The 16,426-nt window shown below is 40.4% G+C and overlaps 1 protein-coding gene across 1 annotated transcript in view; it reads right to left on the reverse strand.

Moving 5' to 3' along the window:
* The window catches only part of SLC35F1 (solute carrier family 35 member F1), a gene marked incomplete at its 5' end in the record, with an annotated part of 226,762 nt that overhangs the window by 32,637 nt on the left and 177,699 nt on the right, over nucleotides 1–16,426 (reverse strand). The window contains 2 exons of the mRNA XM_082302686.1: nucleotides 225–384; nucleotides 12,836–12,963. Of these exons, the coding sequence (XP_082158812.1) occupies nucleotides 225–384; nucleotides 12,836–12,963 (288 nt within the window). The remainder of the gene's footprint in view (nucleotides 1–224; nucleotides 385–12,835; nucleotides 12,964–16,426) is intronic.

Raw genomic sequence — 16,426 nt, forward strand, 5'->3', positions numbered from 1 at the left:
GACCTGTGTTGTAAGAAACCTGTTTGCAGCACTGCTGACTTGTAAGTGCTGACCCATTTTTGCCCTTCTGACAAGGAGGCAACTGAATGGTGCAGTGCTTTGGATCCATGAAGGTACAGAGCTTCCTGCCAAATTTCCCCCTTTTTTGGCCCCAGTCTGACACACAATGGTCAATGGTTTCTTTGAATAGAACTTGGCCATACAACCCATCCATCCTTACTTACCTGCTCCTTGCTGTCTCCCAACGAGGACATCTGCTCCTGCCATGCAGCCCATGCCCAGAATGCAGACCACAATCCCAATGAAATGTACTGCCTTGTATCGTACCAGTAAGAAGAACCAGGAGAGGAGTATCACCACTGGGATGACAAAACAGTCTAGGAGCTGTCAAAAAAGAGAAGAAAAATCAACAACACATCAACCTGCAAATACTTTGCCCTAAAGTACTAGGATAGATTCCAGCAGAGGGAAGCACGGTTATAGTTTGTGATAGCACTTTCTACCACAAGAAAGTGCATTCAAGTGGCTCTTCATACATCAGACAGAGGGTAAGACAGTCCATGACAATTCCATGAATTCAGGAGAGCTGTTGCTCTATGATAACACTCAAATGCAGTGCTCTTGCATTCAGATACATATTTCAAATCCATGGGACGAAAACCTGGGCCAAAAGACAGTCACACCACTCCATCTGGTCCTCACCTCTGGTGATTAATAGACAAGTCAGGGTAGTTTTCCTGCAGTCTAGACATATGCTTTAATTCAGTAATTTCAGGTCCAGATATTAGGAAAGTTCATAATACACAAGTTGACCAGATTTATTAAATCTTTCCATATAAATCAGGGGTTTTCTGCATGCAGAATGCTTACAAAAAATCTGGCCCCTGTGGTGACTGTTATATCTGTGAAAATAGAGTTCCATATGCCTTTGAAGGAAAAAAACCCCAAACCTGAACCCCCCATCTTGCATGCAGTGCAAGAAACTCAGTCTTCTTGCCAGTAGACCCTTGGAAAGAGCTTTCTCAAAGAAATGTTATGAAACACAATCTTTAATTCTTTTTTTCAGAGACATCCAGCAATAAGCCCAGAGAAGCTGTGACAAATAAAGAAATGCACCAAATGTTTTTGAGAGGAGCTTGAGATTTTAAAATTAAAATATATTTTAGAAACTGGTGCATGCCGCCAGGAAACAAAAATCCTGTGTAAGAAACACCCAAAGAAACTTGACTTTAATCCTACTTCCTAAAAGGATACAGGTAATGAAGAACTGCAATTCTGTAGATATATATACACATATGCATATGCATATGCATATCCATATCCATATATATATATATATACCAATTTTTGGACTAAGGATAATTTCCCTGAAATTTTCTTTGAAAAACAAGAGCGTGCCATGAAAACCCATTCATTTCAAATATTTTCCAGACAGTGAGAGGCAAAACCCTTCAGAAGAAAACCAGTTTATCAGTGGGACCATGCTGCTCTTGGCAGTCTCAAACAGTCCCAAAGAGCTGCAGAACAGATGAGGGAAATTACAAATGGGAACAGTTGATATTAAAAGCAGGTTCTGCATTTAAAGTGAGAGCTAATAATCTAATAGTCATGGTCAGGCCTCTTTACAGTGAAAACTTTCTCCAGCAGTCCTCAAAATGCCATCCTTCACTGTCAGAACACAACAAGGGACAAGGTCTGAAAGAACTGGAACAAGCTTCTTCGCCTGTACGGGGCATCTGCTCTGCCCCTGCAGCGCCTGGAGCACACCCAGTGTGTACCCAGCTCACACTCGGCAGCTGGGCTGGGCAAAGACAGGCACGTGCAACACACCACACCCACAGGAACAACTCCAGAAGCCATCCTGCTGGGAGCAGCCATCTCCTGGGGCAGGGAGGGCTGGCAGGAGGAGTACCAAGCACACACATTAGATCCTGGGAATCTGAGGGAAGGGCACCCTTCGGTGTAACCTACAGGATGTGGGAACGGCTCAACAGCTCCTGTCTCACTCCACACTCATGCCATCGTGCCTGCACTTGCTGGATGTCTGTCCTTCAGCAGCTGCACTGGCACACACTACACCCATCACCTCTGCTGAAGGTGCAGAAAGGTGGTACCAAACAGCAAGGAGGCAGGCACTTCTTACCCTGCTCACAGCTATCCCTGAAGGCTTGAATGCCTCTGTCCCATCCCTTCCCAGTGTGGCATTGGACAGGTGAATTTAACTCACCATTTTCTGACCTCATCACAGTTTTTCATTACATAATGTGTGGCTTCAAAGAAGATGGAGGCTCTTTCTTTAACAGAAATCACATGGAGAATCATAGAACCATAAAATTATAGAAAAATTTGGGTCAAAAGGGACCTTGAAGATGATCCAGTCCCAATTCCCCTGCCATGGGCTGAAACAGCTTCCACTAGACCGGGTTGCTCAAAGCTCCATCTAACCTGGCCTGGAACACTTTCAGGGATGGGGCTTCCACAGCTTCTCCGGGCAATCTGTTCCACTGCCTCATCACCCTCCCAGGGAAGAATTTCTTCCTACTGATAATCTAATCCTGCACTCCTCCAGTTTAAAACCCTTACCACTTGTCCTGTCACTGCATGCCCTTGTGAAAAGTCCCACTCCAGCTCTTCTGTAAAATCCCTTTAGGCACTGAAATGCTGCTACAAGGTCACCCCAGAGCTTTCTCTTCTCCATTCTGAGCAATTCCAATTTTCTCAGCCTTTCTTTAGAGGAGAGGTGTTTCATCCCTCTAATCATCTCTGTGGTCACCTCTGGACCTGCTTCAACAATTCTATGGGCTTCCTGCAATGGGGGCCCCAGAGATGGATGCAGTATTCCAGGTGGGGTCTCATCAGAGTGGAGTAAAGGGAAGACAAGGGGGAATGAACACAAGTTACACTGGGAAAGGTTTCATCTCAATAAAGAAAGAATATTTTTTACAGTGGGAACAAACTCCCCAGAGACATGGTAAAGTCACCAGAGGTCTTCAAGATGTGACTGGACACGGTCCTAAATAATCTCATCTAGGCTCCCTTTCCCACAGAAGATTGGACCAGTTTGGAGGGCTCTTCCAAGCTGGGCTGTTCTATGAGTCTAAATTGTTCTATGAGTTTAAAAACTGCTTGTACCTGCAGCATGTGTACTTCAACATGCAAATTCCCACTAACAGTCTTCTAAAGGAAGATTTTAAAAATTCCTCTCATTCCATAAATATTTAAACATACCTATGCTTTCAAGTATGTGAATGTGTGTCTTTTAAGAACTAACGTGAAAGGACGCATGAACAGAACCTGTTACAAATAAATGATGCTGATAACAGCTAGCAAACGCCTCCTTGGGCTGGCAGTCCAAAGTCTAATCCACAAATTGCTATTTGGAATGCTGCAGCATCAACAGATACAAACATGAAAGGTAGATAGCGTTCACTGACATTATATAGTTCTTAAACTGTGCTTAGTTTATACCTTTAATTAAACAAAGAAGCAGACAGAAATAAATAAGGTTACTACCATATAAGCAATAAGATAACCTAGTAAATATTGCTTAACTCTTTTTCAGGTATTGCTTTATATTTCACTTCTCCAGCACTAAATTTGCCCTGCCTTTCTTTTTTTCCTCAGATAAACCTGTCTAGTAGAAGAAAAAATGCACGTGTATTCCACAGACAAAAGATATGAGATTGAGGATTACCTCATCTGCAGTATGGCTTTTTTACTGGTGGAGTTCTTTTGCCATTTTTTCTTTCTTTTGTTTGTTATTAACTATTTCAGCTATTAAGAAAAAGTATTATACCTAATTGTAATTTTTTTCTGTCTACAAAGCTTTTATAGTAACAAAGACAGATTGTGCTTAGCTGAATTTCATTTATAGTACATAAAAGTCAGTTGTTTATCAATATTTCTCAAATAATCATCTCCGATGTTTTCCTTCTTTTAAATTGTTTATTTAAAAGGTAGTACCTATACCCTTTCATTAAGTTGAATTAATGAGTGGTCTGATTTTAATGAGCATTCCTGTTAATCACAGAAGTTATTATATCTCACTAACCTAAAAGAAAACGTATTTCCTGTGTTGCCATGGGGTCGTGCAGACCATGTTCTTTGACACTGCTGTGTTTGTGGCTTTCTTCAGTCACAGCTCCAAATGGGGCTGCTTTAGAAGGCAGGATACAAAAATATGTAATCTATTGATATACTGTCCTATAGAAACTTCTTTTTATTGTAAGAATGTTATGTTGTTGTAGAAACTGAAGATTATTATTTGACTCTAAAAGATACACTGCATCTAAGTCTGTTGATGAAACACAATGTTGAAATCTATTTCCTCTGATTACTTGTTTGTTAAATTATGTTGACTTTATTATACTTTTGAATCATAGACAAATACTGTCCTGCTAACAGTAAAAATCCAGTCTCTGGTATCACAAATTCAGCATGCCTCTACACATCTACAGCAAGAATGTACTGTTGAATCATTGGAAGGGAGAGCTGGCAAGCTTTAGAATAAAGGCCTCTAATACAGAGTGTGAACTGCTGATTTGTAGTGATATCAAAAAGAAAAAAGCTGGTCAGCAAACTCCCTATGGGAACAGCTGAGCTGAATCTTCCTTTTTAAACATTCATTGGATTTTTTCCCCCCAGTTATAAGCCCTTTCTTTTCACATTAGGGGTTTCTCATTAGCGCTGCCCTCCAGCAAATCACGTGGAGAATCAGCTGCACCCTCTACTTACCCTGCTCTCCAGAGCAGAGGGATCAGTAAAATCAGTGTCATATCCGTCAAACATTGTATGGCCAAGTACACATGATGGCTATAGAATTTCAGCATGTGATCTGGAAATTTTAATACAACAGCAAGTGCTAGATGCAGTAAGAGACACAGCTTCTGTTACTTACTTTGTGTTTTTCAAAGGAAGAAAGGGTTCGTGGCTTGTTCAAGGGCTTTTTCTCCTCCAGTTTTTACACCACCTTCACAATATCGCACACATTTGATTCAACAAAAGCAGATGAGATGTGAACCCTCACAAAGATGGATGCCAGCTGCCAGGGGAGCTGTGTTGCAATTATGCTGCCCTGCAACCAAAACCTTCTGCAGGAAAGGTGTGGATGCTGGCAGCATCTCTGACAGGGTTATTTCAAGCAATTCAAACAAAAAAGGGAGCTCTGTTTTTATCTTTCATGTTTCTATTTGCTACCTCATCACAACCACTTTTCTTGCATGGCTTTTATTTAATCACAAAATTAATGGGAAATCATTAACTTTTCATTCAGTCAAAATGTACAGTACTTCAGGTATGGAGACTGGTGAAAGAATCAGTGATGTAATTTGTTCTAAAAAAATGTAAAAATGTTTATTTCCATGATGTGGAACAAAAGCCAGAAGACTGCTTCCAGTCTTCTCCACTTCGCGCACAAGATCTCCAAATTTTCTTGATGCTTCTAGAACTGTTCCTATCAGTTTCTTTAATCTTTAATTCTCTAATCTGTTCTCAGTGTTTTCTTTTTCCCTGTGGACACAGAAACTCACTTAAAACTTCGACTAGTGAAAGACCTTCACCTCTATCTGACGTGTACGTATCAAAACCTGAGAGGAGGATTCTCACAGCTTCAGCTTTCTGTGTACATAGAAAGAGTTTAGGGGCTCCTTAAAGTTATGTTAAATGAAAGGTGGTGGTCAGATCCAACCCACAGTTCCTCTGCTCTCAACTCTCTTCACAAGGCCATGCTTTAGTACCAACATGAGTAATCACATCTTGACTTTAAAAAAATACCTCTTCATATCTTCTCTATACATGAACTCCAGCTGTGCTTATACAGATCTGCTCAAATACCAGGAAAACTTACCTACAAACCGACCACGGGAATGGCCTTTCCTTTCATTGACTTCTTCCTCTGATTCTACATACTACTGTCAGAAAAAGATCATTGTAAGGCAGTTCTGCCAGCAGTCATGTGTTTCTGCAGAATCACCCTCCACCCCCATTTTCTGTTTAGCTTCTCTCAAAATAAGTTGACTGGATAAGGGCTTGGCAGATCATTTTCTCAAGGTTACTCATTAGAAACTTCTCCACCTGCTGTAAGCTCTGTGGGGGATTAGATCTCAGCCTAAGAAAAATCGTGCAGAAAAACCTCTGCTTTTGCATGACACCTGCCAAAATATGCAAAACGGGCACAGGACCCCAAAATCTCTGCTCTTGTAATGGGCACAGCTCCAATGAATTTAACGAGATTTTGCATATATATGTTAGTAAAAAGTTTGGCTCTGGGTGAATTTTGTCAGTAGAGGCAGGAGCTCTGGATACTGAGAGCTCTGTTGACTTCAAACACACACACACAGATATCTTGTGGATGCTGTAGGGGCTGGTTTGCAAACCACACCTACGTAACAAGTTAAAAGACAGAACAGTAACCCAAAGTCTGGTAATAAATCAGATACAAGATACCTTCTCACAGTATAAAAATACATATATATGTATAGTATGCAACACTTCTGCAAAATGCTGATCTGCAAACTTTATTAACATTGCACTATTTCCTCACTGCCCTGAAGCAGAACAGGAAAGTATGGTCAATCTTACATTCATAGGCTGGGAGGAGGAAGGGAAGGAGTGGAATTTATCTCTGCTTTTGGGATAATTCACATTAGCAGCCACCAGACAAAGTGGATCAACAACTTCAATACTACACATTCCCTGCTCCTTGCCTCCCAGATTTGCTTCAAAACCACCTCAAACCTTCTGCCTCAATGTACATTGAGTCCACAGGGACCAAGAACAAAGTAAAGTCTATTGCCATCCAGCTCTCCTATAATAAGCACTTACTGCTGACTCCTTTCCTTTTCTGGTGGCAGTTGTTGAGATATGAAAACTGCCAGAGGTAATTGGAAGTGTGATGTACTGCTGAGCCTCACAGTGATCTAAGAGTAGTTGAGAACATCCACATCATAGCTTTATAGCCTTTCTCCTGGTGTCTATAAATCCCAGCTTTTACTACCTTTGTTTTCATCATGCCAATCAAAGGCTTGATTGCCCAAGAAATAAATTACCAGATGAATTGCTATTCAGAAACATCTCTCTCTCCTTGACAGTGCCTCTCTTCTTGTGACATTGTATGTATACTCTGCAGTACTATTATGCAAGGTGTTGCAGAAATAATCCAGATTTCTGTGTGATGTCATAACACAGAGAAAGGATAACATCACCTCTAGAGAGTGCAACATGAGTGTAATATGGAGATGGATAGAACAATATATTGCAGCAAGGAGAGCTAATTAACGTGGGGAGAAGGGTGAGGGCAGTCTGCCTCATAATGCAGCTTGATATGATGAGAAAGCACTTGCCTGGCAGAAAAGGTTACAAACAGGCTTAGTGGAAGATATTATGGATTTGGGAGGATGTGTGTGTGTGGTACACTGTAAATGCAGTACAGGCAAGTTGAAGTCAAAACATAGTTTCAAGGAAATTTAATATCTTTATCTAAAGAACTGCAATAACTTCAGAATCTTTTAATTCCCTCTGCGGGAAGCAATTTTATCTGCTGTGTAAAAGGTGTCTCTAACAGTTTTTAAAATATCCTTTTTGAATAGTTATTAAACCTTCCATAGGCCTACACTAGGGCTGTTTTAAAACCCATTAGGATAAATATGACACACATTACCACAGGCAGTCCTGAAAGTTAAGTACATAGCTTTTAAAACAAGTCCATGGGATCAGGTGCCAGTGTACAAGAGAATGCTTAGTGTATGTTCTGGATCTGGTACAGCTGACAGACAAGAAGGCTGCAAAATCTACTGCAAGTTAGAGTAATACAACAAAGAGAAACTAAAGATCATTACATAAGTTTGGGCCATCTGGGAATCAATACACGTATGTCTGATAACATTAAGTGTGACTGATCTCTGGTATTTCTTGAAATAGGTGGGTTTGGATATCAAATTGATCCATGTACAAACTCCTGTGCCTTTTAACTGATGCATACTCAGTTTTTTTTAAGAGTACCCTCTAGGGAACAGTTTTCATGTACTGGCCTGGCCTAGTTTCATGTACTTTCATGGCCATAGGAAGCTTGAGTTTCCATCCCTCCAGCCAAGATGGAGTAAAGTGAAGCCCTTTCTGTGGGCCACTGCTTTAGAAGCTATGACTTTAGGAAAAAGGTGGCTCCACACTTAAAACTTGCAAAGCACTCCAGGCTTTCTGCAAGTACTTGAAGCATGCTAAGATTGTATCTAACAAATTGAGTTTCTTGGGGTACTTTGATGTAGGAATACTTAGCTTTTGAGTTTTTTAATGGAGGCAGATATTTAGGCATTTATCTCCATGAATACAGAATCACTCCAGGCATGCAAAGAACCAGAGCTTAAAGCTACCAAAGAAGAAGCAACCTAATAGGTTCAAACATATTTTCATGCCCCAAGATTGTGCTCTGAGGAGCAGGAGAAGGGATAATAAATGTCCATGACATTTTAGATTTGTAGACAATTAGGTGTGAGCTTCATGCATTGTTCCATTGAACCTAGTTGTCCTTGGATTGCACCGCTGGTGCCTAAGGGGTAACTTGGATTTTATCCTTATCAAACGACCTACACCTTGATGACTGAAATATAAATAGAGCATTGATTTTCAATCTAATTTTTATGGCACTTAATTTATAAAGGAGGTATTTTAGTTGTTTGTTGGGGTTTTTTTTAAAGAGGAAAATGGTGTGTTTCTAGGCTTCACAGTACTTTGCTTTCATCTTATGATGAAACGGACTGTCACATTCTCAGATAGTAATTATAGAGTACATGAAGATTTGAAATAATCAGAAGCATGTCCAAAAGTAAAGGTTAGGGACCATATTAATTTCTGATTTGTGCCTACATGTTCTCATTCACTGTGATTCTGAAGGCATTCAGAGAAAGATATGTAGGAAGGTTTATTAAAAAATCTCGTTTTCCCAGATCAAAGACAAACGAAAATCTTAAAATATAGGAAAAATTTGGGTGTGAAACACTGAGGAAAAGTAGGGCACCATTTTTAGTCTTTTCCTGGAACCATGATGAAATAAGACCAAATATATTAAAAAAAAAAAAAAAAAAAAGGATGGAGTAAAAACTAGAAACTCTGACAGTTCCATGAGTTTAAAGCTACTTGTTGAATGAAGAAGCAATTCAGTTTTTGTCTTTGAGGCTTTTAGTGGCTGTAAAATCAGAGAATACGAGGTTTATGTGGATTTAAGCTTTATTCTATACTAATGTTTTTTGTTGAAGCTGAAATCAAAGCATTTGCAATTAAGGTATATTTTTACTGCTAAGTTTTGGCTTTCTGCTGGGACCAGTGTAATGTTTTTTTGCCTAAAAGCACCACAAGCACTGTACACTTGCATGTTAGTTTTGCATGACGGAGCAGAGACGTCATGTGGAAAAAAAGGATATTCTGTAAAACTGATTTCCTACTGAAATGGTCCCTGCACCACTACTATAAAAATACTGCAAGATTTCTCATTTACTCAAGTGACAATTTCAAAAAGTCTTACATTTTCTCCATCAAAAAAGCCTTGGTGTACAGCCTGTTGAGGATAAAATCCCCCAGAATTGACTTGAAGGGCTGAATTCTCAGCCCAGTGTATACACGTGCACAGCTCCCACAGACTTCAGTCAAAGTCATGCTGATTTGTGGCAGGTACCAATAGTTTCTTGGGTCTCAGTTCTGAAAGGATTTGAACATTTTTTGCTACATGCCACCAAGCATTTATGGCCTCACAGGTAGCTCTCCTGCAGGATCAGGCCTTTCAGGACAGAGAATTCCTTTCTCTTGAGAGTCCTGTTTGCTTCTTCAAAAATCAGATTCTAGGAAAAGCTTTCTTTTCTTCATCTTCTATTTTCCACTTTTTCAGTCTTCATTTCATACCATGACACACTTTGGCCAATGCTGAATAATCCCCTGAACTGCTTCTGTTTCATCTTTAAATGCAATAGGGGGTTTGGCTACATTTCAGAAAATGTGTCATTTGATTCAACATCTTAATATATTACCTCATACTTGTCCCATTCTCATCATCTCTTCAGGCTTGTCACTTAAAAGCTCATTCATATTAGGGCATGAAATGAATTTAAAATGCAGCAGATATATCCCAGTCACTCCACATGTATCTGAGCAAACAAGGACAACTATGGGAAAAGGTGACACTGATTTCATTCCACTCCTGAAAAAAATCTTGACAACATTTGAGTTCCTACCTGTTCCTTCTTTCAAGCTACACAGGAAAGAAACCTGAACTTCGTTGTAATTTTGATGTGGAAGAGGTCTAAAAATGGACATGACATTGTCTGTGCCCTCTGACAGTTCTTCTGATACACCACTCCCCTCTCTCTCTCCCTCTCTCTCAGTTTAAAAGGAGAACATGGATGATTTCAGCTAACAAATTCCCTGTCGAGGCACCAGCAATGCCCTTGATGCCCTTGAACTCTCCTGCCTGCTTCCCCATCACACTGTAACTTTTGATCTCTTGACACAATACACTAAAGGCCGTGCTCATTGCACTGATGGCTTGAGGATCTGCATCTTCTGGAAGTGGAGGTTCATAGGTCTGGCCAGATGAACCTTTGATATGTGCTTGTTGGTGGCTTTGGGAGATGGGATTTAATGACCTGAATCATCCTGCTCAGTCTGCTGTTTATACACGCTGTGAGTGAATCATGGTAAAGAAGCAATTCAGTTTGCTTTTCTCTTCGAGGCTTTTAGTGGCTGTAAAATCAGAGAATATGAGGTTTATGTGGATTTAAGCTTTATTCTATACTAAGTAATCAGATTTGGAAAAGTGTTAAAAACAATATTACATTGTCTGGGCATGATGCAAAGAATCCTCAAAGCTGGATTCTGATGCCAGAGGCACTTGTGAATATTTAGCATAAACCTCACATTCAAATTCCTTGAATTCATAGTTTTCTTCTATTTTTGCACCTTATTCAGCTAAAGAAGCTCAGGATTTTTCAGCTATGGAAGAAATACACTCTTAATTAGCTTTGATCCTGCAGAACATTAACTGGTGTTCCTTTATTTTATTACCTCTAATGCAACCTTCAGGAGAGTAAGGTATAAAATACATTGAACACTACCTAGTGTTGCTCGGTTATTAAAAAATAATGTAAAGAGGTACTAGACTTGTTCTAGAACAAGTAGCAATGAAGTATGCAATGATTTCCCAAGACAGACAATTTCCAGTCTCTTAAAAATGTTTCTATTATTCACTTTTCCGCTTAAATTGGAAGCCTGATTCTTTTGTGTTTTTAGAAATAAAATATCCAGGTTGGATCTTTGAAGAAATCGCTACCCCATCTTTTGTTCACTGCACATATAATTTTTTAACAGGGAGTACACTTTTTGATAGCTTCAGTTAAACTGTTATATAACACATCTGACGGCTTGCATTAAAGTAGGACTACTTCATAAAAACTGCATTCATTTTACTTAATGACAACTTTTGCACTCTGATCTAATTCTGGGATCCTAAACACCCTCCATTTGGTTTGCTTGGCAAGGCTGTGACAGCAGTGGGGGCTACAGGAGTGGCTTCTCCGGGAAGATGCCAGAAGCTTCTCCTGTATCCAACAGAGCCAATGCCAGTTGTCTCCAAGATGGACCTGCTGCTGGCCAAGGCTGAGCCCATCAATGACAGTGGTAGCACCTCTGAGATAACACAGTTAAGCAGGAAGAAAAAAAAGTAACCCTGTGCAATAGAGACTGCAGCCTGAGAGAGGAGTGAGAACATGTGGGAGCAGCAACTCTGCAGACACCAAGAGTAGTGCAGAAGGAAAGCAGGAGGTGCTTCAGGTGCCAGAGGAGAGATTTCCCTGCAGCCCGTGGTGCAGACCATGGTGGCCTGATGTCCCTCTGAAGCCCAATGGAGGTTCATGGTGGAGCAGAGATCTGCCTGCAGGTTGTGGAGAACTCCAGGCTGGAGCAGGTGACTGCCCAAAGGAGGCTATGATCCCATGGGAAGCCTGTGTTGAAGCAGGCTCCTGGCAGGACCTGTGGACCCGTTGAAAAAGAATCCCATGCTGAAGCAGGTTTGCTGGCAGGACTTGTTACCCCGGAGGGGACCCACTCTGAAGCTGTCTGTTCCTGAAGGGCTGCACCCTGTGAAAGGGACCCATGCCGGGGCAGTTTGTGAAGAACCGCAGCCTGTAGAAAGGACTCACATTGGAGAAGTTGGTGGAGAAGAGTCTCCTGTGGGAGGGATCCCACATTGGAGCAGGGGAAGAATGTGAGTGATTTGATTGGTAATAAGTTAAACTAATTTGCCCAAACTGAGTCTGTTTTGCTTGTGACAGTAACTGGTGAGTGATCTGTCTCTGTCCTTATCTTGACCAAAAAACTTTTCGTTATATTCCCTCTCCCCTGGTCCAGCTGTGGAGAAGAGTAATAGACTGGCTTTGGTGGACACCTGATGTCCAGACAGGGTCAACCCACCAGAGACCTTTAGAAACTCAGATCTAATTAAGGAATCCTAAAAGGAGTGCTTGTGCTTTCTCCAAGTACAACACAAAGTGAGAAAAACATTTCAGCCAATCTGAAAATATTTCCTTGAAGGACTAAATTATGCCAAAAATGTGATTATGAATGGTTTAGCACAGAGAAATAAAATGAAAGTAAGAATGTTTATGTGCAGTTTGGAAAATACTGAGTAATAAAAGTCCAACATGAAAAAATGTGTCTTATGAGTCAGCATTAAAAAGCACAGAAAAGTCAGAGGCAGCAATTAGCTTTTGGTTCACTGAAGCCAATGGATACTACACCACTGACCCCACTGGACCTATTGTCTTACCTCATAAGAGGAAATCCTTTGAGTCCTTACCTGTACACTGGTAAGAGTCGTGTATTGATAAGCTTTGACTACCAGGTAGTTGGCTTCTATATCTATTATTCCCAGGATCATGTACTTCCACCATCTCCTCTTCAAAATTGCCAGCAAGTTTTCTTCTCCTGTGGTAGTAAACAAGAAAAATTATGTAAGAGTTAGGGTAACATGCCCCAAATACCTGCCTGTCCAGAGAAATTATCTAGATCTCTTGCATTTACACTACGCAGTTGAAAGCTACCATATACAAAGAGGTACTGCAAGGAAGTGAAAACTAACACACCCTATTTGTCTAGCAGATATTGAAAGAGACAGCCTGGCAAAGTAATATGTGAGGGTCAGACTGACACTTGATTTAAGATGTAAACACCAGCAAGAGAAACAAGCACAGCTTGAACAGACCAGGTATATGTTCCTACCTTTAATTTTACATATACACATATACATGCACATATAAAGTGCTAAAGAATAGGGCAGTTTATACATTTATACTTTCCATACACACTGCTAAAATGTTGTATGCTCCACACATGGTGCAACAGGTTTTTACCAGACTGGGAGATTATCAGTATTTGTAAATATGATGGAATATTAGAGCAGGAGAGTAACAGCACTACATTTGGGCATATGACAGATCCTGTTCCAAGGATGGTTATCCTGATCCTAGAGGTTCAAAGTATCAGACTTGTTTAGATAAAGGCTGCACTGAGACATATTTTGGGTGACAGTTGCTCTACTCCCAGAATCTTTTTTCTTAAGTAGGCAGGTTTGCTGCCTTCTATGGGAACACTATCAATCATCCAGTATTTAATCTTCACCACTTGAAAACTGACACTACAATACAGCCTGCAGATCAAACCCACAACTTGCAAAAGGTCAAAGCATTCCTCATGGAAGGCTAGGGATTATTACTGTTCTCCATTCAAAAGCAAACAGCTCATTACTGAGGGTGGGCAAACCTGTAACTTGCTTGCACTACAGTAAGTTCCACACATGATGAGACCTCACTGTGAAGGGGCAGACTGTGACTGAACACAGTCGGACTGGAGGTCTTTCAGAGTCTGTAGCCTAAAAGGGAATCTAAGTAGGGTTTACTTGTACTGCCGAAGTACTATAAATGGTATTTGAACTGTCTTGAAAGTTTCAAAGAAAACCCCACTATTCTGAGTTTTTTCCTTGCTGTAGCTTTTCTAAGTGCCCCTGACCATCAAAATGGGTGATGGAAAACACAGAAGAAAAGGATCATTATTGACCATTGCCACCTAAACTTGCTCAGGCTTCCCAATCCTCCTTCAACATTTTCCGTCATCACAAGTGTGTTCACTCTTTGGTTCAAATAGACCCAGTAATTTATGGGCTGCCATACCAGAGTAGAAACAGGAGGCTCTCTATAGCACAGTATCTCAGATCTTATAAGATTCAAACACAGAAAAACAGATAATTACTTCAAAAGTTAATTCAGAAATCATAGATGTTAAAGCTTGGCCCTGCTGAGTGACTTGGATGGGTATTTACCTGAGCAAAGCATCTGAATCATTTCACTTTTGCTCATTAAAAGGTGCTCACACATACACTCTTCCAGTGGGATATTATTAGGCAACAGCCTAATTACTTGTTACAGTGATAACGACACTGAGTGCAAAACTGTAAATGCTAAAAAAGTCTTCTTTCCCTTTCCTTCCTCCCTCCCTTCCTTCCTTGCCTCCCTCCCTTCTCCTCCTTCTCTCTCTTTCTTTCAGTAAGCAGCAGAAAAATAGCAGAAACAAGGTGGTGAGTAGAGTAATATTTAAGACAATGAATAAAGAGTAAGTGCATTCAATTATACTACACTTCCCTGTTACACTGACTAAATCCCATCCTTCAGACATAATTATGACTACATCTATGTACTTTTATGATGATTTGAGCATACAGAATTATTTTAATTATTGTTTAAATTTATTTAGGGAGAGGTTTTTAAAAGAGCATTTGTGATTAGGTGTCCTAATTTCTACTAAAATCAGTGTAAACCACGCAGATAAATCCTTTGCAGGTATTGAAACTGCATCTCAAGTTTTTATGCTGCCCAGACAATGCCTTTAAAGCATCAGCTGGAAAATAACAATGCAATGGAAAGATGGGGTTAACATTTCAGAGTGATTTTTCATTGTAATTGTCAAGAGAAAGCCAAAAAACCTGAGGCCATCAAACTGCAGTCTCTATTCCAACAGTAGAAATCCCACCTGAATCTTTTTTTGTTACAGTAGGACCATGATGGTACCTACAAAAGCAGAGAGAAGCAGCAGGCTCAAGAACTGCAATGGCAATAGGTTGCCTGAGCCACGACTGTGGATACAATTTAAGGACTCTTGGTGCCTTTGGTTTGCCAGTGCTTTCTTCAATTTCCAGGCATAGATCACTGTAGTGCTCAGACGTGGCCAACTAAGTGAGTTTTAAGATTGAAGCTTTGGCCGTGACTTCTGGCTAATGGGTAAACTTAGAGTTTCCAGCAGTGGAAATTAAATCTTCTACACTTCAAACTGACATGCATAGTTCTCTCTTTTGGTTTCGATTCTTTCTTTGCTCATGATAAAAATAAGAAAAATACTTGGTATATGTTAATTTGTCTTTGATATAGAGCTCTAAGATATTCCAAACTGCAAAAGAGCAGTTTCTGCTGAGAATTCTCAGCAGAGCAAAAAGCAGTGCCAAAATTTATTTATGCAGGTACTGTACAACTCTGAAGAACATCAGTTTAGTTTCACAGCAAGTGCCTTTGTCAGTGGAAAGCAGAGTGTACACAAATATTAAGCATGAGACAAGTAAACTAGAAAATTTGTCCCTGGAGAAAAATCTTGTCCAGTAGATGCATCTTCTTCTCTGGAACATACTTAGTCTTTGCTTCAACTCATTTGCTGCATCTCATGCTACTTAGAGTGGAAGAAAGGTCTGGCTTCTGACTAGGGTTTCTCTGTCCACACTATTATTTTTTTTTGTTTATTGTTAACCTATCAGTTGTGAAAATCTGCAAGCATTAGCAAAACTGATGAACTTGGGTACATTGAGCTGATCACAAGTGGTGTTGCCCAGGCCTCAGTATTTGGGCCAGCTCTGTTTAATATCTTCATCAAGTGCTCCCTCAGTCAGTTTGCAGACAACACCGAGTTGAAAGAAGATTGTAGTTGTAGTGAGGGGGGGTTGGTCTCTTCTGCCAAATTACAAGAGATAGGACAAGAGGAAATGGCCTCAAGTTGTGCCAGGAGAAGCTTAGGCTGCTCATTTCAAAAAATTTCTTCATGGAAAGGGTTGTCAAGCACTGGAATAGGCTCCCCAGGGGAGTGGTAGAGTCCCATCCCTGGAGGCATTTAAAAGGTGTGTGGATGCAGCATTTAGGGACGTGTCTTAGCAGTGGGACTTGGCAGTGCTGGGTCAACAGTTGGACTCAATGATCCTAAAGGTCTTTTCCAACCTTAACAAAATTCTATGTTGCTACAAAACCCCCTACACATACTTAACGTGTTGCTAATCTAGGGACTTCTATTTGTTTACCGCTTTCTATTTCTTTGGCATCATCGCCACAATTCATAGAAGGGAATGAATCACTTCCAA

The sequence above is a fragment of the Coloeus monedula genome, assembly GCF_965178545.1.
Source record: "Coloeus monedula genome assembly, chromosome: 2".
NCBI lineage: Eukaryota > Metazoa > Chordata > Aves > Passeriformes > Corvidae > Coloeus > Coloeus monedula.